General features: G+C 37.3%; 1 protein-coding gene across 5 annotated transcripts; it reads left to right on the top strand.

Moving 5' to 3' along the window:
• The first annotated feature begins 535 nt into the window (after positions 1 to 535).
• ZNF25 (zinc finger protein 25) lies at positions 536 to 24,017 on the top strand. Of its 5 annotated transcripts, XM_043926305.1 has the most exons (8): positions 538 to 697; positions 1,166 to 1,202; positions 2,520 to 2,591; positions 2,699 to 2,811; positions 18,006 to 18,132; positions 18,426 to 18,521; positions 20,066 to 20,129; positions 20,631 to 24,017. In XM_043926305.1, exons 4-8 carry the CDS (start codon positions 2,797 to 2,799, stop codon positions 21,682 to 21,684), a joined length of 1,356 nt encoding a protein of 451 aa, XP_043782240.1. In that variant the 5' UTR covers positions 538 to 697; positions 1,166 to 1,202; positions 2,520 to 2,591; positions 2,699 to 2,796; the 3' UTR covers positions 21,685 to 24,017. The 5 variants fall into 5 exon arrangements, with proteins under 5 accessions (XP_043782237.1, XP_043782238.1, XP_043782240.1 ...); XM_043926302.1 differs by having other exon boundaries at positions 536 to 1,202; XM_043926304.1 differs by lacking the exon at positions 1,166 to 1,202.
• Positions 24,018 to 26,067: the final 2,050 nt, after the last annotated feature.

Here is a 26,067-nt window from a genome sequence, read left to right as displayed (position 1 = left end):
AAAAGCAAACAAACCTCTTGTTAGTTTTGCCACCCAGGAATACCTTTTTTAAAAGGCCTTGGAACCATGTCTTTGAAATGTAAACAAACATCAAGGAAGATAGCATCCTATCCCCCCCACCCCGCCCCCCTCGTCTCCGGTTAACTCCCAGGCTCTTCACTTACAAGTTGTAGCTACTTGTTTGTCATAGACGTACAAGAAGCTTAACTTTTCATCTGGATAAAAGCAATTTACTAATAGAGATGGCCACCCCAATTACCATGTGAATTTAGGATGAAAGATAAAAGTGAGAAAACTTGACACCATTTACTACGCATTGTTCATCCCCCTAGCTTCGAGTACTATCTTTAAATATTACTATCGCTCTTCATCGCACTCCCTCACGGTAGTTTCCTGTTTTCCAATCGCTCACTGGGGATGGCCCCTCTAACCCGCTGCCACTGCGAGTAAAGAAAGGACCAGCTCAGATCGCGGGAAGAAGCCGATTCTCGTGACGTCACCCAAAGTGGAAGCGCAATTCCCGAGTGGGGCGCAGAAGCCTTCCGCGCATGAGCAATTCCACCTCCTTTCGGTAGTCGCCATTGTCCATCTCACGCCCCCGGGGGGAGAGGACTCTAGAGCCTCCAGGTCCGCTGGGCGCCGCAGAGGGCGGGCCTGAAACCTGCGCGGGCCAGGAGCGGAGGCCGAGCCCCTGCAGGTGTGTCGGAGGCCTCGCTGCGGGCGCTAGGCCGGGTTGGGGGGAAGCCGGCTTCCGCGGCTGCGCCAAGTCGGGAACTCTGGCAGCCGACGGCCGCCCCCCTCTGCGCGCCGGACTGCCCTTCGAGAAGGCCTGGGGAGGAGGCCAGGCAAGGGGCCTGGCGGAGGGACGGTTGTCTGCAGCCCCGTTCCTCCTCAGGAGCCGCGTTTCTCGACCTGCGTGGAAGGGGTGGCTGGAGGAGGCCTGGGGCGCGCGCGAGAACGGTTGGTTGTGACGTGGATCCCAAGCCAGTCACGTCCGCGCCGGCGCGTGGGCGGCGCTGGCTGTTGGGGACGTGGCGCTGTGAAATCGAGGGATCTGGGCTCAACTCCAGAGCCCGCCGGTAAATGGGCAGGTTAATCTGGGAGAACCCCGGTACTCATCTGTAAGAGTACAATAGCCTTTAGGGTCGTTTCTTGTATTCAATAGGGTAGTGTATATGAAGTATGATAAGGCTTCAATAAAGGTGAGCTGCTTTTCTCATTATGCTGTTCTTTTCATTATTGGCTCATTTAATAATAAGCATCCTTTGAATCGGTATTAACCACCTCCATTTAATAGATACAGATACTAAGGGTTCAGAGAGAGAAACTGGCTTAGCCATCGTTAGCAGGTGGGATTTAAATTCTGATTTGTTTTACTTTGTACTCATGCAGTTTCCCACCCTAAAGTTTTATTTAATACAGTGATTGTTCCTGAGCACCACCAGCGTGTTGTGGATCTAATCTTACTTTCCAGTATTCTGTTTTCCTTAAAACTCCTGGGTAAAAGGTTAATTAAGGCCCTTCTGCATTCTCTGACCTGTGTATTCTCAGACGACTGTTAGACATGTAAATTTAAACCATAGTTGAAACCCTGAATTTTAAGTTTTACTGGAGAAGATAAGAATCGTATGCAAGCCAGGTCGGAAATGGGACAGACTTTTTAAAAGGATGTAAACTGCGATTTCATCCATGCTCCATATAATGAAGGTGATATCATAAGGCCTCTGATTGGATGGTGCATCTAGACTTAGTAAGGAGGCGTTTTGTAAGTACCAGGGCAGCTGGAAGTGGTGTCCTCTGCATATGGGAAGGACCTCACATTATGGCATCTAGTTAACTTTTGCTCCCTACATGAAGTGCCTGCTTGGGGATTATGGTGCCAAATTGTTATTTTAGAAGTTAAATTTGTGTCACTGTGAACAGATTAGATGGCCGTGTCAGAATTCATCAAGGCCTGTCTGCACTTTGTTTGCTCTAGGCCCCAGTCCAAGGTTGGAGGGGACAGTGCATTCCACGGTTCTATTATATCTGTGGTGTTGTATTGAAGATTTACAGGCTTAGAATAGTACATGATTGTTTAAAATTACCTAATTCCTTCTCATGTTAAAGATAAAAGCATAGAACTAAGATCGTCACTAGGTTTGTTCATAGAGCTTAGCATAGAGCTGGAGCTGACAGCGCGCCTCCCTGTCACTATACCATTTGTAGTCAAAGTTTTTGAAAAAGTGATTTTGGAGAAAATGAAATTTAGGAAGAAGAAACATCCTATTTTTGAGAGCTTTGAAGACTTTCTAACGTTGTGGGGTTTATAATATTAATAGGCAAAATTGTTATGATATGTAACTTAAAGCTTTTCCATATTAATAGATATTTCTCTTTACAAACATTGTAATGCCAGTATAGGATTCCATACCCTGGATATATATTATATACCTTGATTAACTAATCTGCTATTATTGGACATATAAGTTTTCAATTGTTTGTATTGTTTAGTAATGGACACATAATTTTTGAAACAGCCAACAGGAAAAACATGTTTAGATTAAAAAATGTCCAGATTCATCAAGATTATATGAGTCACCAGTGGACAGGTGGGTACTCCTTTATCGTGGTCCTTCCTATTGCTTCTCATGGCTCAAAGGGACATTTTCCCAGAGGTTTATCTTTTACTAAAATGTTGTATGTAAATTTCTCACAGGTGATCCTGACGTCAAGATAAGGTCTCTTAGGACTTCTGTCTTTCAACTTTCCCTGTCCTGACTTCATAGTTTCTATATTTTCCATTAGCAGCAGAAAATGAACAAGTACAGGGTGAGTCATTTATTTACCTCTTTCTTTATTTCACTCTGTATATGTTTTCAATGAGTTTTATGAAAGAGAGTCCATATATTAAATTAGAAAAGTGGAAATCATTAAAAATCACCTTTGGAAAAAATATTGTTTGAATACAACAACAGTTACAAGGTGTGTTCTGGGAATCCCAAGACCCTTTCAGTGAGTCTGTGAAGTCAAAACGTAATGTGTGTGCTCAGTTGTCCCTGACTCTGTGACCCCATGGTCTGTAACCCACCATTCTCCTCTGTCCATGGAATTTTAGAGGCAAGAATAGTGGAGCAATTTGCCATATCCTTTTCCAGGGGATTTTCTCCAACCCAGGGATCGAACCCAGATCTCCCACACTACAGGCAGATTCTTTACCATCTGAGCCACAAGGGAAGCCCCTCAAAACATACCAGGATACAAATTGCCTTTTACACTGATGAAATTAGCATTGGTAGTGTAAAAGCACAGCTGCCTGTCTGGCATAAATCAGGATGATAACACCAATGACATTGTATTCCTCCACAATATGTGCATAGTTAAAAAAAATTGCCACCTTTACTTAAGGGTGTCTGATGAAATAGTAAAAATTATTAATCTATTAAATCTTGACCTTTGAGTTCACATCTCTTTCTTACTCAGTGGGATGAAATGGAAAGTTCATAAATTTGCTGCATACTGGTATATGATGGTTGGTTGTCTTGAGGAAAAGCACTTAAAGTGATTGATTTGTGAGCTCACCTAGCCACTTTTTTTCATGAAATATTGTTTTTATGTGAAAGAGCAACTGACAGACAAACTATGGTATTCACATATTTTCTCAAAAATGAGTGAAGTGAGCCTGTCAATTGATGGAAAATACCTGTTTGTATTTGTTGCTAACATTCAAAGTGCTTTCAAGTGAAAATCAGAATGTTGGAAAACTTGCAAAGTTAACAAATGCTAATACTTAAAGACTTTTCTGATGAGATTAATAAGAGTATTAATTAATGTGATTTTTAATATTAATAAAATGTGTCAGTATTTGAGCAGTATTTCTGATGTATGTGCTCAAAGGTAAACTCAAGCAGTGTAAGAGGACAGCGTGTTGAAAGTGAGGAAGAAGAAATAAGTTGATTAGGGAGTGCCACTCTAAAAAGTAAGATTTGAGGAATATCTTGAATTAAATGAAATATCCAGGTAGAAATCTGGAGGAAAAGCATTCTTCATAGATGGAAAATCATATGCAGACACCCTGAGGCATGTTCCAGAAACAGTATTTAGGACCTTGAAACCAGAGAGAGGTAAACTTAGGAGACAGCAATAAAACTTAAGGTCTAAGAAGTAGAAGGGAGTAGAATATGTAGGATTTTATTGGCTATAGAAATTAATTTTTTATTCAATAAATTATTTAAAAAATCATATGTTATGCAGTCAAAGTAATATACATAACATATAGGTATAATTTAGGGAATACTGATTAAGTAATACCACTCTATGCCCTGTCTGACTTAAGCAATGAAAATTACCCTGTGTGCCCTGCCTTAAGATCTCATCCTACCATTAACCAGAGAAAATTCTGAATTCTGTGGTAACCATTTCTTTGCTTTTTGAACTTAATTTTTTAAAACAAAACAGCATACTTAGCAATTAATGAAATTGCTGGCCCTTTGGTAAGTGCTTGATGTAGTTTGTCTTACATAATCCTCTCAGACAACTTGGGAAGTGTTATTACCACCATGCCATAAATTTTCAGTGTGGAAATTTTCTTTTATTGACTAGAAATCATAGTCTTTGGGCTTGAAGGTGAGAAAAATAGAGACTCTAGAAAGAGGGGAAGTTTTAACCTATTCTACAGTTCTGCTTTGGTCAGTATTGAACACATTTAAAAAATGTCCTTATAGCATTAATTCAGGGGTGGCACATGATGTTTTTCTTACCTTAGTCTCTGTAACTTACTGCTGAATGGTCAGTTTGGGACAACAGAAATAATTAGTAACCTTTTTGTTTTCTGAAATAATTTTAAGTGCAGTCATCACTACAAACTCTTGGAAAAGTTCATTTTAGGCAGATAGTTGGATTTTTTAAGGCATTTTGGCCAGATTAGAAGATCTTTCTTTTAATTATTTCTTGCATCGCTCAAGTTCTACTGGCATCAGCTTTTATCTGTTTGAAAATAGCATTTTTAGTTATTGTTTTTATTCTGATTGCCTGTTGTTTTAGTGAGGATCTGCTGGTAGAAATTCTCAGTTTTCTTTATATGAAATATCCACGAAGAGCTTTTTCATTGTGTGTGGAAATCTTGATTGATAGCTTTTACCTTTTAAAACATTGAAAAGCCTTCACCGTCTTATACTACTAGTACTATTGAAAATTCACCTGTTAACTTTGAAATAAATTTGTCTGTTTGGGGCTAGCTGCTTTTTAAGATAACTTATTCTAGAATGCTTTATGTATATTTCTTTTTATCCTAATGAGATTTATTGTACTTCCTTTGGATTGAGTATTTTTAGTATTACATTGTATCTTCTTTATTGACTTTGAAGCTTTATGTGTTATTTTGTTTACTCCTTAGTCTGGAGATTACAACGTGCACCATTAAAATAATGGTGTCTTCAAATACTATACTCATGACCAGTGTAATGAACTTTTATCAGTATAATTCTCTTTATACCCTCACACCTTATGGTCCTTATATCTCACTTTTATATTTTAACCCCCAATACTTGTTATTTTGCTTTAAACAATATTAATATTCTAAAGAAACCTGTGTGCACATGTGTAAGTAACTCTTAATGTTTATTTGTATATCTGCTTTGGGAGCTCATTATTCCTTCCTACGGGTCTAGGGTTCTCTTTGGTATATTTTCCCTTCAGTCTAAGCAACTTATTTTATTATTTCATGTATTACATCTGCACTGATGGTGACAAATCTACTTAGCTAGTCTTTATGAAAATGTCTTTATTTCACTGTGGTTTTTGAATGATATTTTGCTAGGTATAGAACTATGTTGAGAGTTTTCTGTTTCTGCATTTTTAGGATATCTTTGTCTTCTGGCTTCTGTTGTTTCTGATGAGAAACTTGTCTTCATCTTACTGTTATCCACCTGAATATAATGTGTTTTCTTCTCTGTGCTTCAGATTTTCATTCTATCTTTAGTTTTCAATAGTTAGACCATAATGTACATAGGCATGATTTGTTCTGTATTTATCTCTTTTGAAGGATGACAAAGATTTATGGGTTGTTGCCTTTAATTTTTTTTTAATTCTCAGAACTCACTCTTCAGATATTGTCTTTGCCTTATCCTCTTTTTCTTTCTAAAATTCCAGTTACACAAATGTTGAACTATGTACATAATGTCCCAAATGTTCAGATGATCTATTTAGTTGAGGTTTGTTTTGTGTGTGTGGTCCCTCGGGTTGGCTATTTCTATTCAGCTGACTTTTTTCAAGTTTATGGCTTCTTTCTTTTGCTTTATCAGTGTTCTTCATTCATAAGCCTGTAAAATCCACATCTGATATTGTGTTATTCAGTTCTAGAAATTCCTGTTTTTTTTCTTTTTGTTTTTCTTTATCTGCTAAGATTCCCCATTATTTCATTTGTATTTTCTATTTTTTTCACTAGGTTAATTTTATTTATTTACTTTTATTGTAATTACTTTAAAGTCCTTATCTGCTAATCGCAACATTCAGGTTAATCTGTAGGTCTGTTTCAGTAGGCTCCCTTTTTCAGTATGAATCAAAATTTTCCACTTCTTTGCATGTCTCCTATTTCTTTATTTTGTGCTAGACATTATGTGTAAAAGTACAGTAGAGATTGAAGTAAATAATACCTCCAGAAAAAGGCACATCCCTTCCTCTGCTTGCTAAGTCACATATGTAGTTAAGCTGGCCCTGGGCTTTAATTAGACACAGTTCTTCACCAATATCAGATGATTTGAGGGCAGTATCAAGGCTTTCCCTTCAGCAGGACTTGGGTGGTGAACACCACCAAAGCTCCATTGATGTGCTTTATAGCCTAGCCATCAGCTTTTCTTTCAGGTGACTGAGGAGCTCCTGCCCTGTAGAGCTTTTAGCACCTGAGACATCTCTTTCTGCCCCAGTGCCGTGCTCCCAGCCTTTGGAGGGTTGTTGCCATGTACTTAGAGAAAAACACCTCCTTCTGCTTTATTGACTACACCAAAGCCTTTGACTATGTGGATCACAACAAACTAGAATATTCTTAAAGAGATGAAAATACCAGACCATCTTACCTGCCTCCTGAGAAATCTGTATGCAGGTCAAGAAGCAACAGTTAGAACTGGACATGGAACAATGGACTGGTTCCAAATTGGGAAAGGAGTACGTCAAGGCTGTGTATTCAGTTTGGTTCAGTTCAGTCACTCATTCGTGTCCGACTCTTTGTGACCCCGTGGACTGCAGCACACCAGGCCTCCCTGTCCATCACTAACTCCCAGAGTTTACTCAAACTCATGTCTATTGAGTCGGTGATGCCATCCAACCATCTCATCCTGTCATCCCCCGTGTATTGTCACCCTGCTTGTTTAACTTATATGCAGAGTACGTCATGCGAAATGCTGGGCTGGATGAAGCACAAGCTGCAATCAAGATTGCAGAGAGAAATATCAATAACCTCAGATATGCAGATGATACCACCCTTATGGAAGAAAGTGACGAAGAACTAAAGAGCCTCTTGATGAAAGAGAAAGAGAAGAGTGAAAAATCTGGCTTGAAAGTCAACATTCAAAAAACTAAGATCATGGCATCCAGTCCCATTACTTCCTGGCAAATAGATGGGGAAACAGTGGAAACAGTGGCTGACTTTATTTTTTTGGGCCCCAAAATCTCAGCAGGTGGTGACTGCAGCCATGAAATTAAAAGACGCTTGCTCCTTGGAAGAAATACTGTGACCAACCTAGACAGCATGTTAAAAAGCAGAGACATTACTTTGCCAACAAAAGTCCATCTAGTCAAAGCTATGGTTTTTCCAATAGTCATGTATGGATATCAGAGTTGGACCATAAAGGAAGCTGAGTGCCAAAGAATTAATGCTTTTGAACCGCCAAAGAATTGATGCTTTTGAACTGTGGTGTTGGAGAAGACTCTTAAGAGTCCCTTGGACTGCAAGGAGATCAAACCAGTTAATCCTAAAAGAAATCAGTTCTGAATATTCATTGGAAGGACTAATGCTGAAGCTGAAACTCCAGTACTTTGACCACCTGATGCAAAAAGCTGACTTATTGGAAAAGACCCTGATGCTGGGAAAGATCGAAGGCAGGAGAAGGGAGTGAAAGAGGATGAGATGCTTGGATGGTATCACCAACTCAAGGACATAAGTTTGAGCAAGCTATGGGAGTTGGTGATAGACAGGGAAGCCTGGCATTCTGCAGTCCATGAGGTCACATGGAGTCGGACACAACTGAGCGACTGAACTAACTGATGGGGGGAGATAGTATTTGTATTTCAGAGCATCCATATAAATTATGCTTTCCTTTGGTTCCAGAAACTGCTTCCCCAGCTTAAAATAAACTTATCACTTTGTGACATTTGATAGGAAGTAAAGAAGTTCTGCAGATACAAAGCTTCTGTTTGGGAACCTCTTGAATATGAAATCCCCATTCAGTTACCAGGTAGTGTCAACAGGCAAGTTGGTGTTGGCTTGCTTTGTGACCAGAGTTCTTAGGGATTCTGATACATCACACAGGATCATAAGCAAACATTAAATGTTTATTAAAAGTTTAACAGTTTCCTCTCTTGCCTGCTTGCCCTGAAGAATGAAATAAATTGTGGTTTTCTGTTTGCTTTTGAAATACTTGTCTCTGCTGAATTTTTTCCTTTGTTTACCTTTAGATTCTTAGATCTCTGACTTTAGAAAACAGATTTCTAGGCTAGAGGCTTGTTCTCATTGTTAGGGTAAGATCAGTTTCTCTTTTGCTCCTCTACATTCTATTCAGGAATTGTTTCTTTATCCTTATTTTAGAGATGCTAGCCCTGAGGTACTTTTTGCTTTACACTTTTGTCCTGGCTGTGAAATTTGAAAATGCCCTGAAAATTCTAAGCAGGGGTAGGAATTATCTCAATTAATTTCACTTTTTTCTTGGATCTTTTAAAAAACATTTATTTTTGGCTGTGTTAGGCCTTCATTACTGTGCAGATTTTCTCTAGTTGCAATAAATGGGGGCCACTCTCTAGTTGCAGTGTGTGGGTTTCTCTTGCTGCAGAGCATGAGCTCTGGGGCATGTGGGGATTCAGTAGTTTTGGTTCCCAAGCTCTAGAGCACAAGCTAAATAGTTGTGGCATGTGGGCTTAGTTGCTCTGACGATGTGGGATATTCCCGGATCAGGGATCAAACCCGTGTCTCTTGCATTGGCAGATGGATTCTTTACCATTGAGCAACCAAGGAAGCCCTTGGATCTTTACCCTTCAAATTCTAGTGCTTAAGTTAATGTTTGATGCTTTCATATAGCTGTTTTTAGTGTGTTTGTGGTGGGTTGCTTTTCGCTTTTTTTGTTTTAATTGAAGTGTAGTTGATTTATTTATAATTGTAGTAACATACACAAAACAAAATTTACCATCATAACAAATTTTAAATGTGTAGCTTTGTGGCATTAAGTGTATTCACGTTGTTGTGCGGCTGTCACCACTGTCCACCTCCAGAGCTCTTTTCATCATCCCAAACTGAAACTCCACACACATTAAACACTAACTCCCGTTCCCCCCATACTTTGGGAAACACCATTTACTTTCTGTCTGTATGAATTTGACTACTCTAGGTGCCTCATATAAGCAGAATCCTATAGTATTTGTCCTGGCTTACTTGACTCAGAACAGTGTCTTTAAGGCTCATCCATGTTGTAGCATGTCACAGGATTCCCTTCCTTTTAGGGCCAAATAATATTCCATTATATGATACATATTACATTTTGCTTATGTAATATACATAATTTTGTTTACATTTGTTGGTGGATACCTTGGTTGCTTGTACATTGTAACTATTGTGAATAATGCTTTTATTATGAACATTGGTGTACAAATATCTGTTTGTTCCCTGTTTTTAAATCTTTTGTATACATAACTAGAAGTGGGATTGCTGGATCATATGGTAATTCCCTGGTGCCTCAGCAGTTTTAAAGAATCTGCCTGCCAATGCAGGAGACACAAGTTTGATCCCTGGTCAGAAAGATCCCCTGGAAGAGGAGATGGCAACCCACTCCAGTATTCTTGCCTGGGAAATCCCAGAGACGGAGAAGCCTAGTGGACTTCAGTCCATGGGGTTGCAAAAGAGTTGGACATGACTTGTTGACTAAACAATAAGAATTCAGTTGTATGTGTGTACCCCATATACCAGTTGAAAAACATTTAGGTTGTTTTGGTTTTGGGGGGCAATTATGAAACGAGCTGTTACAAACATTTGCATTCAGATGTTTGTGTGTACACAGATTTTAATTTCTCTTTGGGTAAACACTTCAGCATGTGCTTACTTGGTCATATGGTATTGTTATAATTAGCTTTATAAGAAACCACCAAATTGTTTCTTGAATAGCTTGTGCTCCTACTGCAATGTGTCAGAGTTCCACTTATTTCCCATTCTTGTCAGCACTTGGTATTTCAGTTTGCTTTTTTTCTAAAGTTATTTAGATAGGTTGCTTTACTATCCCATTGTGGCTCTAATATGCATTCTTCTAATGACTAATGATACTGAAAATCTTTTGATGTGTTTGTGTTATCCATATATCTTCTATTGTTAAGTGTCTCTTCGAATCTTCATGTTTAAATTGAGCTGTTTTCTTAATGAATGTTCACAATTCTTTATATATTCTGTATACAAGAACAATACTTTGTTAGATTTGTGATTTTCAAATATTTTCCTCACTATTTGTGGCTAATCTTTTATTCACCTAACAGTGTATTTCACGAAAATATGATGAACTCCAGATTTTCTTTTTAATTTCTTTTGATATCATGTCTAAAAAGTCTTTAAAGTCATAAAGACTTTTCTTCTAAAAAAATTTTGTAGTTTAACATTTTATATATAGATCTATAGTTGATTTTTGTATGAAGAATAAGTTACTGACTTAAGGTTCATTTTTGTGTGTGGATGCCTATTTTTTTCATTGCCACTTATTGAAAAGCAAATGAATATATGTTATCTTAACACATATTAACTTAGCATGTATATGATACAGAAAAAATTAAAGATATGTGTATGTACATGAGTTAATATGCAAACATACATGTACTTACTGTCTGCTAGAGGGCCTTTAAGCAGTGACTTCTCAGTAGCCATGAGCAAACCTTGCACACAAATCTTGGTTTCTAAATATCATTCTACAATAAAAGGAACCAGAATTCCACAGAGAAACTGATTGATTCTAGGGCAAAGGCAAGGCTAACATAAAATAAGCCCAGAGCATTTTGTAGTATTAGAAATTAAGGAACTTCTCAAAAGCACAGTGATGGGGACATGTCAAATGGACATAGGCACCAACCCCAAAGAGCTTCTCATGGCAAGTCCAGTTCAGTCACTCAGTAGTTTCCGACTCTTTGTGACCCCATGAACCGCAGCATGCCAGGTCTCCCTGTCCATCACCAACTCCCGGAGTTTACCCAAACTCAGGTCCATTGAGTCGGTGATGCCATCCAACCATCTCATCCTCTGTTGTCCCCTTCTCCTCCTGCCCTCAATCTTTCCCAGCATCAGGGTCTTTTCAAATGAGTCAGCTCTTTACATGAGGTGGCCAAAGTACTGGAGTTTCAGCTTCAGCATCAGTCCTTCCAATGAATATTCAGGACAGATCTCCTTTAGGATGGACTGGTTGGATCTCCTTGCAGTCCAGGGGACTCTCAGGAGTCTTCTCCAACACCACAGTTCAAAAGCATCAGTTCTTCAGTGATCAGCTTTCTCTATAGTCCAACTTTTACATCCATACATGACCACTGGAAAAACTTGATGAGATGGACCTTTGTTGGCAAAGTAATGTTTCTGCTTTTTAATATGCTGTCTAGGTTGGTCATAACTTTTCTTCCAAGGAGTAAGCGTCTTTTAATTTCATGGCTGCAGTCACCATCTGCAGTGATTTTGGAGCCCCCAAAAATAAAGTCAGCCACTATTTCCACTGTTTCCCCATCTATTTGCCATGAAGTGATGGGACCGGATGCCATGATCTTAGTTTTCTGAATGTTGAGCTTTAAGCCAACTTTTTCACTCTCCTCTTTCACTTTCATCAAGAGGCTTTTTAGTTCTTCATCACTTTCTTCCATAAGGGTGGTGTCATCTGCATATCTTAGGTTATTGATATTTCTTCCAGCAATCTTGATTCCAGCTTCTTCCAGCCCAGCATTTCTCATGATGTACTCTGCATATAAGTTAAATAAGTAGGGTGACAATATAGAGCCTTGACATGCTCCTTTTCCTGTTTGGAACCAGTCTGTTGTTCCATGCCCAGTTCTAACTGTTGCTTCCTGACCTGCATACAGGTTTATCAAGAGGCAGGTCAGGTGGTCTGGTATTCCCATCACTTGAAGAATTTTCCACAGTTTATTGTGATCCACACAGTCAAAGGCTTTGGCATAGTCAATAAAGCAGAAATAGATGTTTTTCTGGAACTGTCTTGCTTTTTTGATGATCCAGCAGATGTTGGCAATTTGATCTCTGGTTCCTCTGCCTTTTCTAAAACCAGCTTGAACATCTGGAAGGTCTCGGTTCACATATTGCTGAAGCCTGGCTTGGAGAATTTTGAGCATTACTTTACTAGCATGTGAGATGAGTGCAATTGTGCAGTAGTTTGAGCATTCTTTGGCATTGCCTTTCTTTGGGATTGGAATGAAAACTGACCTTTTCCAGTCCTGTGGCCACTAGACTCATGACAAAGCTGGAACAATTGGAGTAACAAAATAAATAACATGGTATTGGATTCTAATCCTAAGCAATAAATATTTAAGACCATAGTTATATAAGTAAATGATTGAATAAATGGGAAGAAGAGAGCTCTTTGAAGGATTCCAAATGCTGTATCTAGATTCTACCCCCTCTTGGAGATGGGGCCTATTCCTTCCTTTCTTGAATAGGGGCTAGACTTAGTGATTGCTTTCAAAGAATAGAGCATGAAAAGGAGATATAATTACTTTACAGTGGAGAAAACTGGCAAACACTACCTTAGAAAGTGATCCAGGTTAACATCACCTGTGATGTGATGTACCCCCTGATATACTGTGATTAGAAGGGCTCTGGGTTATTCTCCCACAGAACCTATAATCTCAGTCTAATCAAACAGAAAAACACCAGACAAAATCCAAATTAAAAGGCATTCTAAAAAGTATCTGTCTAGTATTTCTCAAAGTTGTCAAGGTCATAAAACACAGGAAAGGCTGTCACAAACCGTAAGAGATATGACAACTAAATGCAACATAGTATTCTGAATTAGATCATGGGATGGAAAAGGGGACATTAAAGAAAAGACTGGTGAAAGTCTAGAATTTGATTAAGTGTCCATTGTTCCAGCACTGTTTTTTGAAATGACTATTTATCCACTGAATTTATTTTGAACCTTTATCAGAGTTATATGTGTGGTTCTATTACTGGACACACTTATTTTTGTTCCACTGATCCTGAGTGTTTATCCTTTTGCTAATAACACAAGTAATACAGCTTTGTGATAAGTCTTAAAATCGGGTAGTGGATTTGCTGATATTTTGTTGAAGATTTTTGTATTATAATCATGAGAGATATTGGTTGGTAGTCAATATGCTGGTAAGCGTTTAACAATTAGAGTTTTGGGTACTAAGAGAGAAACCTGCTTTTGTATTGTTTACCAACTTTTGTGGTATAAATACCCCTGCTGTGGCTAATTTCAAGCTACAAAATAATTTTAATCAATTGCCAAAAATTTAACAACCAGCACTCTTGATCTGGTACAAACAGGTGCCAACCTCCACTGTAGTTTTCTTTTATGGTAATGTTTCTGTTAGGTTTAGGTATCAGGGTAATATAAGCTTCATAAAATGAATTGAGAACAGTTCTCTCCTCTTTGTTTTATGGTAAAGAGAAAAGAGAATTCACTCAGTTGTGTCTGACTCTTTGCGACCCCATGGACTGTAGCCTACTAGGCTCCTCTGTCTGTGGGATTTTCCAGGCAAGAGTACTGGAGTAGGTTGCCATTTCCTTCCCCAGAGGATTTTCCCAACCCAGGAATCGAACCCAGGTCTCCTGCATTGCAGGCAGACACTTTATTGTCTGAACCACCAGGGAAGATTACGTATAATTGGGTTTGTTTCACCATCAATGTTTGGTGGAATTCACCACTGACACCATTTGGGCCTTAAGATTTGTTAGAAGGTTTTATTGGTTTTAATCGAAGTGAAATTCACATAATATTGGCCATTTTAAAGTATACAATTGGGTACAGTTTAGTACATCCACAATGTTGTGGGACCACTACAACATATAGTTCCAAAACATTTTCACCTCCCAAAAGAAAACCCCATTCCCATTAAACAGTTGTTAACCTATTCCCTCTCCTAGCCCTTGTCTCTGTGCATTTACCCATTCTGAATATTTCATATAAGTGGAGTCATATAAAGTGTACCTTTTCTGTTTGGCTTCTTTCATTTAGCATGTTTTCCAAGTTCATTCACCCTATACTTTATATCAATACTTCATTTTTATGAAAAATAATATTCCATTGTATGTTTATACCACAGTTGTTTATCAGTTCATCCATTGGTTGAGATTTAGGTGGCTTTCACTTTTTGGCTTTTGTGAATAGTGCCACTATAGCTTTTGCGTACTATAGCTTTTGTATAGCTTTTGAGTATCTGTTTTCAAATCTTTGGGGTATGTATCTAGAAGAGGAATTGATGGTATTGATGGTATTGTATGGTAATTGTATATTTAACTTTTCGAGTTACTGACGAACTTTTCCATAGCAGCTGTACCATTTTATATTCCCGCAATGTATAAGGATTACAATTTCTCCACATCCTCCCCATTACCTGTTGTTTTCTGTTGTTTTTTTTTTAAACACCCATCATAATGAATGGGAAGTGGTATCGTCGTGGTTTTGATCTGGCTTTTCCCTGAAGACTAATGATGATGTTGAGCATCTTTTCATGTGCTCATTTGTATAACTTAAATGTCTGCTCAATTTCTTTGCCCATTTTTTGTCAGGGTTGTCTTTTTTGTTATTGAATTTTTAAGTATACTTTATATATTCTGGATAATATACCTTTATCAGATACATGATTTGCAAATATTCTATTCTATTCTGTGAGTTATATTTTTTTCCTATTTTGGTACTATTCTATGATGCATGCAAATTTTAATTTATTTATTATATTTTCTTGGTTGCCACACTGTGTGGCATATGGGATCTTAGTTCCCAAACCAAGGATCAAACCCATGCCCCTTCTATTGGAACCACAGAATCTTAACACTAGATTACCAGGGAAGTCCCTGTAAAAGTTTTAAAGTTGATAAGGTCAGTTTATTTTTCTTTTAATGCTTATACTTTTTGGTGTCATATCTTGAATCTGTTGTCAAGTTCAAGATAAGGAAATTTATTCCTGTATTTTCTTCTGAGTTTTATATTTTTAGCTCTTAATATTTAGGTCAATGATCTATGTTGAATTAATTTTTTTATATGCAGTGAGGTAGAGGTCAAGTTTTCTTCTTATGCATGTGGTCATCTAGTTGCCAGTGTCATTTATTGAAGAAATTGTTCTTTCTCCATTGAATGGTCTTGTCTTCTTTGTTGAAAATGAGGTGGCCATAGATGTATGGTTTTATTTTCAGACTCTCGTTTCTATCTATTGGACAATATGTCTGTCTTTATGCCAGTTACACTGTTTTGATACTGAAGCTTTACAGTAAGATTTTAAATAAGTGGGAGTTCTTTGACTGTTTCTTTACCAATTTTGTTTGACTGTTAGAGACTCCTTGCAATTCTGTATAAATTTGAGGATTGGCTTTTCTATTTCTGTGCAGGAGTCATTGAGATTTTAATAGAGATTGCATTGATTCTATAGATTCCTTTGAGTAGTACTGTCACCTGAACTATATTAAGTCTTAACAGTCTATGAACACATACTATCATTTCTTTTATTTAGGTCCTCTTTAATACTTCCAGCGATGTTTTGCAGTTTTCAGTGTATAAGTCTTATATACTCCTTGAGTAGATTTTATCCCTAGGTACTTTATTCTTTTTGATGCTACATTAAATGGAATTGTCTTAATTTCTCTTTTGGATTTTCATTACTGGTAAATAGAAACACAACTGACGTTTGTGTGTTGATCTTATAATTCTGAAATGTGCTGACTTTGTTTATTAACTCTATTTTTGTGGATTCTTAGGGATATTCTATATGTAGTTTTAAGTCTTTCACTACTGAGTATAAAGTTAGCTGGGATAAAAGTGGATTAAAAATATTATCATTTTGAGGGCATTTCCTTCTATTTCTAGTTTACTAAATGTTTTTATCATGAAAGTGTTGAATTTTGTCAAACGCTTTTTTGCATCATCTGAAATGGTCTACTTTCCCCCCTTTGCTCTGTTAATGTAATTGATTGGTTTTAGTATGTTGAGCCATTCTTGCATTCCTGGGATAAATCACACAAAGTCATGGTATAAATTATAATCTAATTTTTAATTTTGCTGGATTTGATTTACTAGTAGCTTGTTAAAGGTTTTCATCTTTATATTCATAAAAGATATTGTTATTAGGTAGAATGCTTTCTCAACTTCATTTAATCCTTTTTCTGAGGTTTTATCTTGTTCTTTTGTGTGGAACATGTTTCTCTGTCTTATTTTGCTTAATCCTCTGTTTTTATATCTGTGCATTTGGTAAGTTGGCTACATTTCCCAATCTTAGGGAAGTAATCTTACGTGGAGATGTTCTGAGAAACCCAACAGTATATGCTTCTCTGATCATCAGAGTTATAAGCTCTAAGAGCTCTTTATGTATGGGCTACATGAATCCTTCCTTATTGTGGGCTTGACAGTTGTAGACAAACTAGCAGCCAAGGTTGACCCTCAGCCATGTTGGAAACCAGACCCTGCCTCATGCAGTGGCTACTGGCCCACTGTTGGGAGAGGCTGGGTCCCTGCCTGGCTGGCTGCATGTCCTATGGGGTTCCTGGACTGGGACCCAATGCAGCTGGCAGAATAGCCTGAAGTGTACTGGGATTGGTGATGGCTCACTGGTTGGCCGGTAAGCCTCTAGCACTAATAGACTAGAGGGAGGACTCCAAAATGGTGCTTATTAGAACCAATGTCCTTATGGTAGAACAAGCTTCCAAAGTGGCTGCTACCAGTGTGTGTCTCCAAGAGAAGTTCCAGTTGCCTCCTGACTCTCTAGGAGGCTCTCCAAGATCTGTAAATGGGTCTGAGCCAGCCTCCCTTCAGATTACTGCCTCTGCACTATATTTGGACTGTGTGAGATTTTGCATGTGTCCTTTAGAGTAGAGTGTCTTTTTTTTGTAGCCCTCTGGCTCTCAAGTTTTATTGGCCTACAAAGCCAGATGTTCTGGGGGGTTTGTCTTCCTGGTGCAGGACCCCTTGGCAGGGGAGCCCAATGTGGGGCTTGAACCTCTGACTCCTTGGGGAGAACCTCTACAGTTTTGATTATCCTCCCATTTGTGGGTCACCTATTCAGGGCTGTGGGTCTTGACTATACTGTGTCTCCACCCCTCCTATCTATGTCATTGTGGTTCCTTCCTTATATCATTAGTTGTGGGGAATCTTTTTGCTACTCTTCAGATCATTTTCAAAGATAGTTGCTCTGTAAATAGTTGTCATTTCAGTGTGCCTGTGGAAGGAGATGAGCTCAGAGTCTTCCTTTTCCACCACCTTGGCCATTCTTTTTGACCATCTTTTATCTTGTACATACTTCTGTCATAGCACCTGCTGTGCATATTGCATTTATTAATTTAATCTTTGCCTCCCTGTTGGAATGTAAGCTCCTTGATAACAAGAATAGTTGCTTTCATTCATCTTTGTATCTCTAGCAGAGTTCTAGGCATGGAGTGATATCTTAGTAAATATGTACTGAACAAATATTTTATATATGTGTAAAACAGGGTACAGAGTAGCAGTATATCTCAGCTCTCCAGAGTAAATCCTGTAGTTAACATATTAACAGCTAGTTTATGTGTCTTTTTAATGGTACTCTATTTTGATCACTTCAGTTTGAATTGAAATATGTTGTTTCAGGGACCAGTAACATTTAAGGATGTTACTGTGGAATTCACCCATGAGGAATGGAAATTGCTGGACACTGCTCAGAGGACCCTATATAGAGAAGTGATGCAGGAGAACTACAGTCACCTCATCTCAGTGGGTGAGGAAATCTTCTGCATCTATAACTCCCAGTAGTTTTCATTTCCTTTCTCACTTACTGGAATTTGTAAATCCTGTGTAGGGTTGAATATTAGCATTCTTTTCAGGGTCGAAGTTGATGAATCCATTTTGGGTACCAGAAAAATATTTGTATCCCCATGCACTCCCCTAATAGAATAAATTTGCCAAATCTATGTGAGACCTTCATTGTTCTGATCCTAACCTGCAGTTCCTTATCCTTCAGAGTTGCTGTATTCCAAGTAATTTGTGTTATTTTATCTTTTCTATTAATAGGCTATTGTGCAAATAGGCCAAATGCAATCTTCAAGTTGAAGCAAGGAAAAGAACCATGGATATTAGAAGTACAATTTCCACGTCAGAACAACCCTGGTAAGTTAGAAATTATAACTTGTATTAGGGGGTTGGAATTGATGCCTTTGACTTTTTGAAATTTTTTTTCAAGAATCTCTTTTTTAAATGCCCTAAACTTTTGGAAATGATTGAGAATACTTGATCTGCATATGTAAGCAAGATAAATCACACCTCCAGTTTTTGTTCTCCCCATCTAAATTCCCTCTTTTGTGTGGGGCAGATGGAGATGGTTGATTTTTTGTTTAAAAAAACATTCCCTCTTTTGCTTGACATTTTTAAAGTAGATTTATTTCTCTTTCCTATATACTAACTTTCACTTAAAACTCTCATTTTGTCTTTTTGCTAGAATTTCCAGTTACTCTTTGCCATTAAAGTATGCAGTTATAATCTTTTATAAAGTGTTTATAAAATCTATCTTATAAAATTTTCAAATGGCATTTTCCTCTTTTCATTAACAATAAAATGCCTTAGATTTTCAGCACCCATTTTAATTTACTATTCTCTCTTTAATCTCTGAAATTGGATTATAAATCATTATGCCTTTCATCAGCTATATTATTGCAGAGTTGATACAAAATACATCTAATTTTCTGTCAAGAACTAGTCTGGCCCTTTATTGCCTGTTGCATCTTATTTTTCCTTGTGGCCCCAAAACATGTGCTAATGTTCATTTTATCTGCTCTCTTAAATGCTTTATATACATAAGATCTTATTTCATGAGTATCCCAAGTTAACCTTGCACATATCCCTATCAAATAACTTTATATTTTCCTAGTGTTGAGTCACAGATGCAGTATTTGGCAGTCAGCATTGAAAATCTCTGGTGCTACAACTGGGAATTCATTCTGTGGGATGGCTTGTACTCTGCTTTTTAAAAAATCTTTCCTTTTGGATGTATGTGTTTCTGGGTCTTCTGAACCAGCCAACTAAAAAGAGAAAATTTTCCTCTAAACATGAGGAAATGGATGTTCTGAGAAGGTCACTTTGGTGTTGACATCTAGATTGTTGGGTATGGGCAAAGAGGAATAAAGTGGAAGTTTATAGTCTAATTACTAGAAATTATAACACTGTAAACTAGGTTTGAGTGGGTAAAGACCTATATTTAGCTCTTTCATCTAATGTAATCTTTCCTTTGATATTTCCAGTCAACACAGTTGTCTAATTTTCCTCATCACCCTACTTACTATTCATTGTCCTTAATGGGCTCACATCATGCTCTATGAGTCTCACATTCTTGTTCAGCAGCACTTTGAATACCTTTTGTTTTCTGCTCCCTATTCTTTGTGTGTGTGTGTGTGTTTTGTCTTCACTTTCTCCTCCAAGTTTTTAGGGTCATATTTGTAGTGTCAAAGTTACTTGAATTTATAACTAGGTCTCTCCCTCTTTGCTATAGCACGTTTTAGTGTTATTTATATGTTTTTTTCTAAGCCACTGAGATAGAGGAAGTTTGCACTTAAGAACTCCTTCATTTGAGAATAGTGGCCTGAAACCTAAGAATCCACCCTATGACCATAATAATGTGTTAAGATGTATAAAGTATTAAATTTTGGATTCCTTTGTAGAAGATGTATGCAATACTCATGACCAAGGAGCAAGATGCCTGGAAAGCCAAGCTGAAAATTCAAGGCAAGTTCAAGAATTCAATTTTGAGATTAGAAGCTTTTTAAGAAAGGGTCTTAATAGGGGTACTAGAAGTGAGACAGCACTAGTTCATGATAAATGAGAAAACTGAAGCAAATTCCAAAGAACATAATCCAAATGGGAAAGCCCTCTTTCATAATAGATAGAGACCTTTTATAATTCAAGATCAGGAGATTAAAACTCTGAAACAGTCTTTTGATTCTTATTTACATAATAAGAGAGGCTTTATTATACAAAGTCAAGTTCAGACAGTTGAGAAACCTGGAGAATATAATGCAAGTGAAATACCTTCTACCAAATGTTAAACCACAGTATATGTCAACATAGAATATTCACAATGGAGAAACCCTATGACTCTAATGAATATTGGAAAAACCTCTAGAAATCGGTTGTCAGAGTTACTTGAAAAATATACACAGCAGACCCAACCCCCACCCCCTCACCCCAAAGTCTTATACATTAACTAATTTGGAACTTTCTCTCTAGGAATGGAGAACTCAAGAAACATCAGGAAACTCATACCAGTGAGAAAACCTATAAATGTAATGAATGTGGAAAGTCCTTCTACCAGAAGTCTATCCTCATAATACATGAACATACTCACTCAAAGGACAAACCCAGCGAATGTGAGAAATCCGTCTCTCAGAATGGACACCTCACAAGACAACCAAAAACTCCTACCAGAGAGAAGACCTATGAATGTAAAGAATGTAAGAAAACTTTCTACCATCTGTCATCTCTCAGTAGACATTTGAGAACTCATGCAGGAGAGAAACCGTACGAATGTAATCAGTGTGAGAAATCCTTCTACCAGAAACCACACCTCATGGAACATCAGAAAACACACACAGGAGAAAAACCCTTTGAATGTACTGAATGTGGGAAGTTCTTCTATGTTAAGGCATACCTCATGGTACATCAGAAAACACACACAGGGGAGAAACCATATGAATGTAAGGAATGTAGGAAGTCCTTTTCCCAGAAATCACACCTCACAGTACATCAGAGAACACATACAGGGGAGAAACCCTATAAATGTAAGGAATGTGGGAAATTCTTCTCTAGAAATTCACACCTCAAAACTCATCAGCGAACTCACACAGGAGAGAAACCCTATGAATGTAAGGAATGTGGTAAATGCTTCTACCAAAAGTCAGCCTTAACAGTACATCAGCGAACTCATACAGGGGAGAAACCCTTTGAATGTAATAAATGTGGAAAAACCTTTTACTATAAATCGGACCTCACTAAACATCAGAGAAAACACACAGGGGAGAAGCCCTATGAATGTAATGAATGTGGTAAATCTTTCTCTGTGAATTCAGTCCTCAGATTACATCAAAGGACTCACACAGGAGAGAAACCCTATGAATGCAAGGAGTGTGGGAAATCCTTCTCTCAGAAGTCACACTTTGTCATACATCAGAGAAAACACACAGGAGAGAAACCCTATGAATGTAAGGAGTGTAAGGAAACATTTTTTCAGAAATCAAAACTCACTGCACATCAGAAGACACACACAGAAGGGAAAATCTTATAAACAATATCAATTGGAGAATTCTGTCTGAATTTGTCCTTCAGAATAATCAGATAACTCACACAAGACAAAAAACCTTATGAAATATCATCAATATGGGAAAATTTCAGCCACATTCTTTCATCATGGAGAGAAATTCTACAAATCTCTTAGGGAGAAATTTTTACCATATGTCAGACTTTTACTAAATTTCAGACAACATACATAGTAGAAACACTACAACTGGTAAAACATGAGGGAAACCTCTCTTTCAGCAGTCATACTTTATTGTACAACATATAAACCATACAAGAGAAATCCTGTAAGAAAAATGAATATCAGGAAATTTCTGTCAGGGTAGCCATCATAAATGAGAGATTTCTATCAGTATCCTGAGCATTCAGAAATCTTTTTATACCTGTTGGACTAATTAGCACATTCTAAAAGGAGATAATCACAAAGATTACAGCATATATGGAAGGCTTTATCAAGAAGTGATGTTTCAGTGAATGTCAGAACAGTGATATAAAGTATAGAACCATTTTAAAAAATATTTTAAATATGTGAAACCTTTTAAACAAATTCTAAGAGAATATGTATGAGGAAAATACTTATACTAGAGGTCATGTTGCAGAAATTGATTACAAGGTTGTTTTTCTTTTAAAGAAACCTGCAAATGTCAGGTATATGAAGTTTTGTAAAAAGCACAAATAAATTGAAAAATGTGACATCATTAACACATGTGAAAAGTCCTTTAGTATGTAGGACTTATGTGTGAATGTCAGTGTGCTACAGAACACAGATTGTGGATGTTTGATGTGCATGTGAACCCATCCATAATTGTACATAGTGAAATATGTAGCCTTATTTAGTTCAGTAACTTTTATGTATATGAAGATATCTCTCATTTAGTCTCAGCAGGGGCTCCTGTTGTTAACAGAATGTGTATTTAAGTGTAGTATTCTTTTAAAATTATAATGTATCTCTCCCCCCCACCCATTTCTGAATGGATATGGATTTTACTGAACTAATCCTTCAGAAAGAATATAAAAATGTTTCTGTAAAATTTGCAACTCTCTTATGGTTGGCCAAATTTTACATTAGGGATACATTTATAGGAAAAAGGCTTCCCCAGTGGCTCAGTGTAAAGAATCTTCCTGCCAGTAGTGGAGATATGGGTTCAGTCTCTGGGTTGGGATGGCAACCCACTCACTCCTGTATTCTTGCCTGGGAAATGTCAAGGACAGAGGGGCCTGGAGGGCTCTGGTCAACAGGTTCACAAGAGTTGGATGTGACAGCAACTAAACAACAACAAGTTCATTTTTAAAAACAGCTGAAAATCCCTACATAATAAAAAATAATACTATGTGAAGAAATATCTGTTAGTGTTGTTTTAGTAAGTTGCAGAGCTGTCTGAATTTATATTTTGTATGAGAGTCCTAAATGTTCTTCACTACCTTTTTCTTTCTAGTAGAAGAAACATGACATAGAGGTTAAGAGTATGGACTTTTGACTCCTACTGCCCAGGCTGTTTCTAGCATGAGGCATGCACCTAACCTCTTTGTGCCTCAGTTTCCTTTTTCATAAAAAAAGCGATAATAGGATTGCTTTGAGTTGTAAATGAGTTAATATTTTTAAAGCACTTAGAATAGTGTCTGAGACAAAGGAAGAGCTATATGTTAGATACTATCATAATAATTTGTATTTCTTGAATTATTCTGCAAAATAAATAAAAGGTTGGCTACCAGCATTCGCCCCTCACTTTACTGCTGCAGTGCCTTGCTTTGATTTGGTTGTATATTTTTCTGCAAGTGATTCAGATCTGGCCCACTGCCTGCAATGTTTTACCTTTCTGAATGGTTGAAAAAGATTATTTTGTGATGTGAAAACTATACAATATTCAAACTTACATGTCTGTAAATTCAACTTTTGTTAGAATACTAATAAAAAAAATTTGTTTGTTTTGCCTGTGGCTGCCTTCACATTACAGTAGCAGAGCTGAGTACACTGAAGAAGACCATATGCCCCACAGGGCCTAAGATAGTTACTTTCTGGTACCTTACAAACTCAAGTTTTCTTAGAACTGAAAGTGTCACAGCCAACATAGAAGTATATTTTTACATATGGTATGTGTTTCAGAAATTGTGCATATATCAGTTTGTGGGTAGGTGGAGGTTTTTTGCAATATCTTTGTTATGTGCATTATATGTATGTTACAAGACTATATAAGCATTACAATTTTTTTCAAAGATATGTTTTAGCTGCTGGACTGTCATAACATCAAAACAAATACCCTGATGGAATGTAGCAGTAAATTATGAAATAAACATTGTCTAAATTAAATTAATTGATCCCTACTCACAGTATTCCTGTATTTTCTTCTATGTCCATGGCCAGTTTTCCCTGTATCATTTTTTAATTTTCTATCACATAATAAAATACATCTTTATGTCATACTTAACTGAGTGCAACTGAACAACAACAAAAAGAATACCCAACTCCACCAGCTACATTACCAGTAAAATTACTTTATTGCCCACACTTCATAGGATTGTCAAATACCGCTCCAATCTAAATCCTGCCATCTTATTTCCCCTTCCTAATAAAAGGGACTTTTATGATGTTTAGCTTCCTAGTCATGCCTCATTTGTGTTTAATATTAATGAGTACCTAGTATAATATTTAGTGTAATATTTAGCATAATATTTATAATAATATTCAGTATAATATTTGCTTACATCTTATGTATACTTTGTACTTATATAACTTCTGAATACTCCATGGTAAACTACTGTTAGTTTAGGCTCTTACCTGAGCATGCCGTCTTGATACATGTTTAAGAGGAAACAATCTCTTTAGTGTTCTTTATTTCAGTGTGAAAACAAGTACATTGTATAACTTCCTTGGGCTTCTCAATCAAAAATTAAATAAAAATTAGTACTTTCTGGGGACAGTCCAATAACTGAGGCAAATCTACTTTGAGAATAAAGCCTGTACTAATAAAAATACTTTTAAAAATTAATACTCTGGTAAGAGTAAAATGTTGCTAGTCTCCAAGTTGAAGAAAACCTGAGACACTGTTTCTTGGCCATAAGCCCCAAGACATGAACTAGTAACCACCAAAATTGATAGATCAGAGACAAGTGATCAGACACTGATGGCAATTAACTGGAGAATTTTCTCACTAGTGCAGATGCTTATGAAAATCAGCTAGTTGTGACAACTCATTTCTGAAAGCCAAGCAACAGCTTTCACTCTGACACACTCTGGAAATTCAGCAAGTCAGCTATGGCCTACTCCAGGGACTACTACTACACTTTTTGAAAGAGCCAGTCAGTCCCTCAACACTCCTGCTTTGGAAAGTCTACAAATCCCTGAATCCCCCATTTCCCCAAACCTTTAATCATTTCTTTCTCTGATTGATTTACAAATATAGGCCTCTTTTTGTTAGTTTGATGGTCAAAGATGGACAGTATCAATTCCTTCCCTCATGCTATTCTATGCATAAGAGACAGATTCATTTCCCCATCTTGAATCTGGATTGGTCTTGTGACTTGTTTTGGCTTATTAGCATATTACCAAAGTGTCAGGCCTCCCCTTTAGGAGTATGGCAGCTTCCACTTTCCTTCTCAAAGCTAGTAACATGGAAAAAGTACAACTAGTCTTGAGATCACCAATTTGTGAAGAAACTCAAGCTACTGGGGATGAAACCCCACAGTGTTGGACATATGAGTGAAGTTTTTCAGACCTTCCAGCCTAGCCCCATCACTGCCTAAATGCTAGCTGAATGAGAGGCTACAGCTAATAACTAGTGGAGAAGAAAAATCACCCACTCTTATCTATAGAGAAATAATAAGTTATTATTTTAAGCCTTTTAAGTTTTAGGTGTTTTTGATGGCTGAAACAGAAAAGCAATAAGTCAAGCTTTTGGTTTCAAATGTTGGTTAGACTCTTCTTTCACAGTTACAGTTATGCAGTATAATTATCCCTTAGAAGTTTACCACAATTAATACTATGACAGTTATTTAATCTAGTTTCTAAAAAGGACTTACCTCCCAAACACCACCCTGTTTCCATGAAAGAGAAGCAATCTTGGCTAAATTAGGCTATTTCATACTGCATGGTGTCATCCCAACTATATCCAGACCTTGAAACTTATATAGCAAAGAATAAACCCCAATGGAAGAGGGAAGTTATCCATACTTTTTTTTTTTTTTTTACAATAAAGACTCTACTTAAGAAATTCAACAGGTGATAAGATCTTGCCTTATCTGTAAAGTTCAGATGTTGTTGGACACTCCTTCATAGAGTATTATAGCCATAGGCTATAAAGGTGTGTGTAGCTGACTGGTACATGGTCTCATGATAATTTAGGGCAGAGAAAATACTGGGTTGGTGTGAGAGATT

Source organism: Cervus elaphus, chromosome 15 (assembly GCF_910594005.1).
Source record: "Cervus elaphus chromosome 15, mCerEla1.1, whole genome shotgun sequence".
In the NCBI taxonomy this organism is placed as follows: Eukaryota; Metazoa; Chordata; class Mammalia; order Artiodactyla; family Cervidae; genus Cervus; species Cervus elaphus.
Note: the sequence above shows the minus strand (reverse complement) of the source record. Positions and strands in the feature narration are given on the sequence as shown.

Excerpts from the sequence above, each read along its gene's own strand:
- ZNF25 (XM_043926303.1), top strand. Across the intron at positions 18,522-20,065 it reads TCCACGTCAGAACAACCCTG|AAGATGTATGCAATACTCAT; the intron begins GTAAGTTAGAAA and ends ATTCCTTTGTAG. Across the intron at positions 20,130-20,630 it reads AGCCAAGCTGAAAATTCAAG|GAATGGAGAACTCAAGAAAC; the intron begins GCAAGTTCAAGA and ends CTTTCTCTCTAG.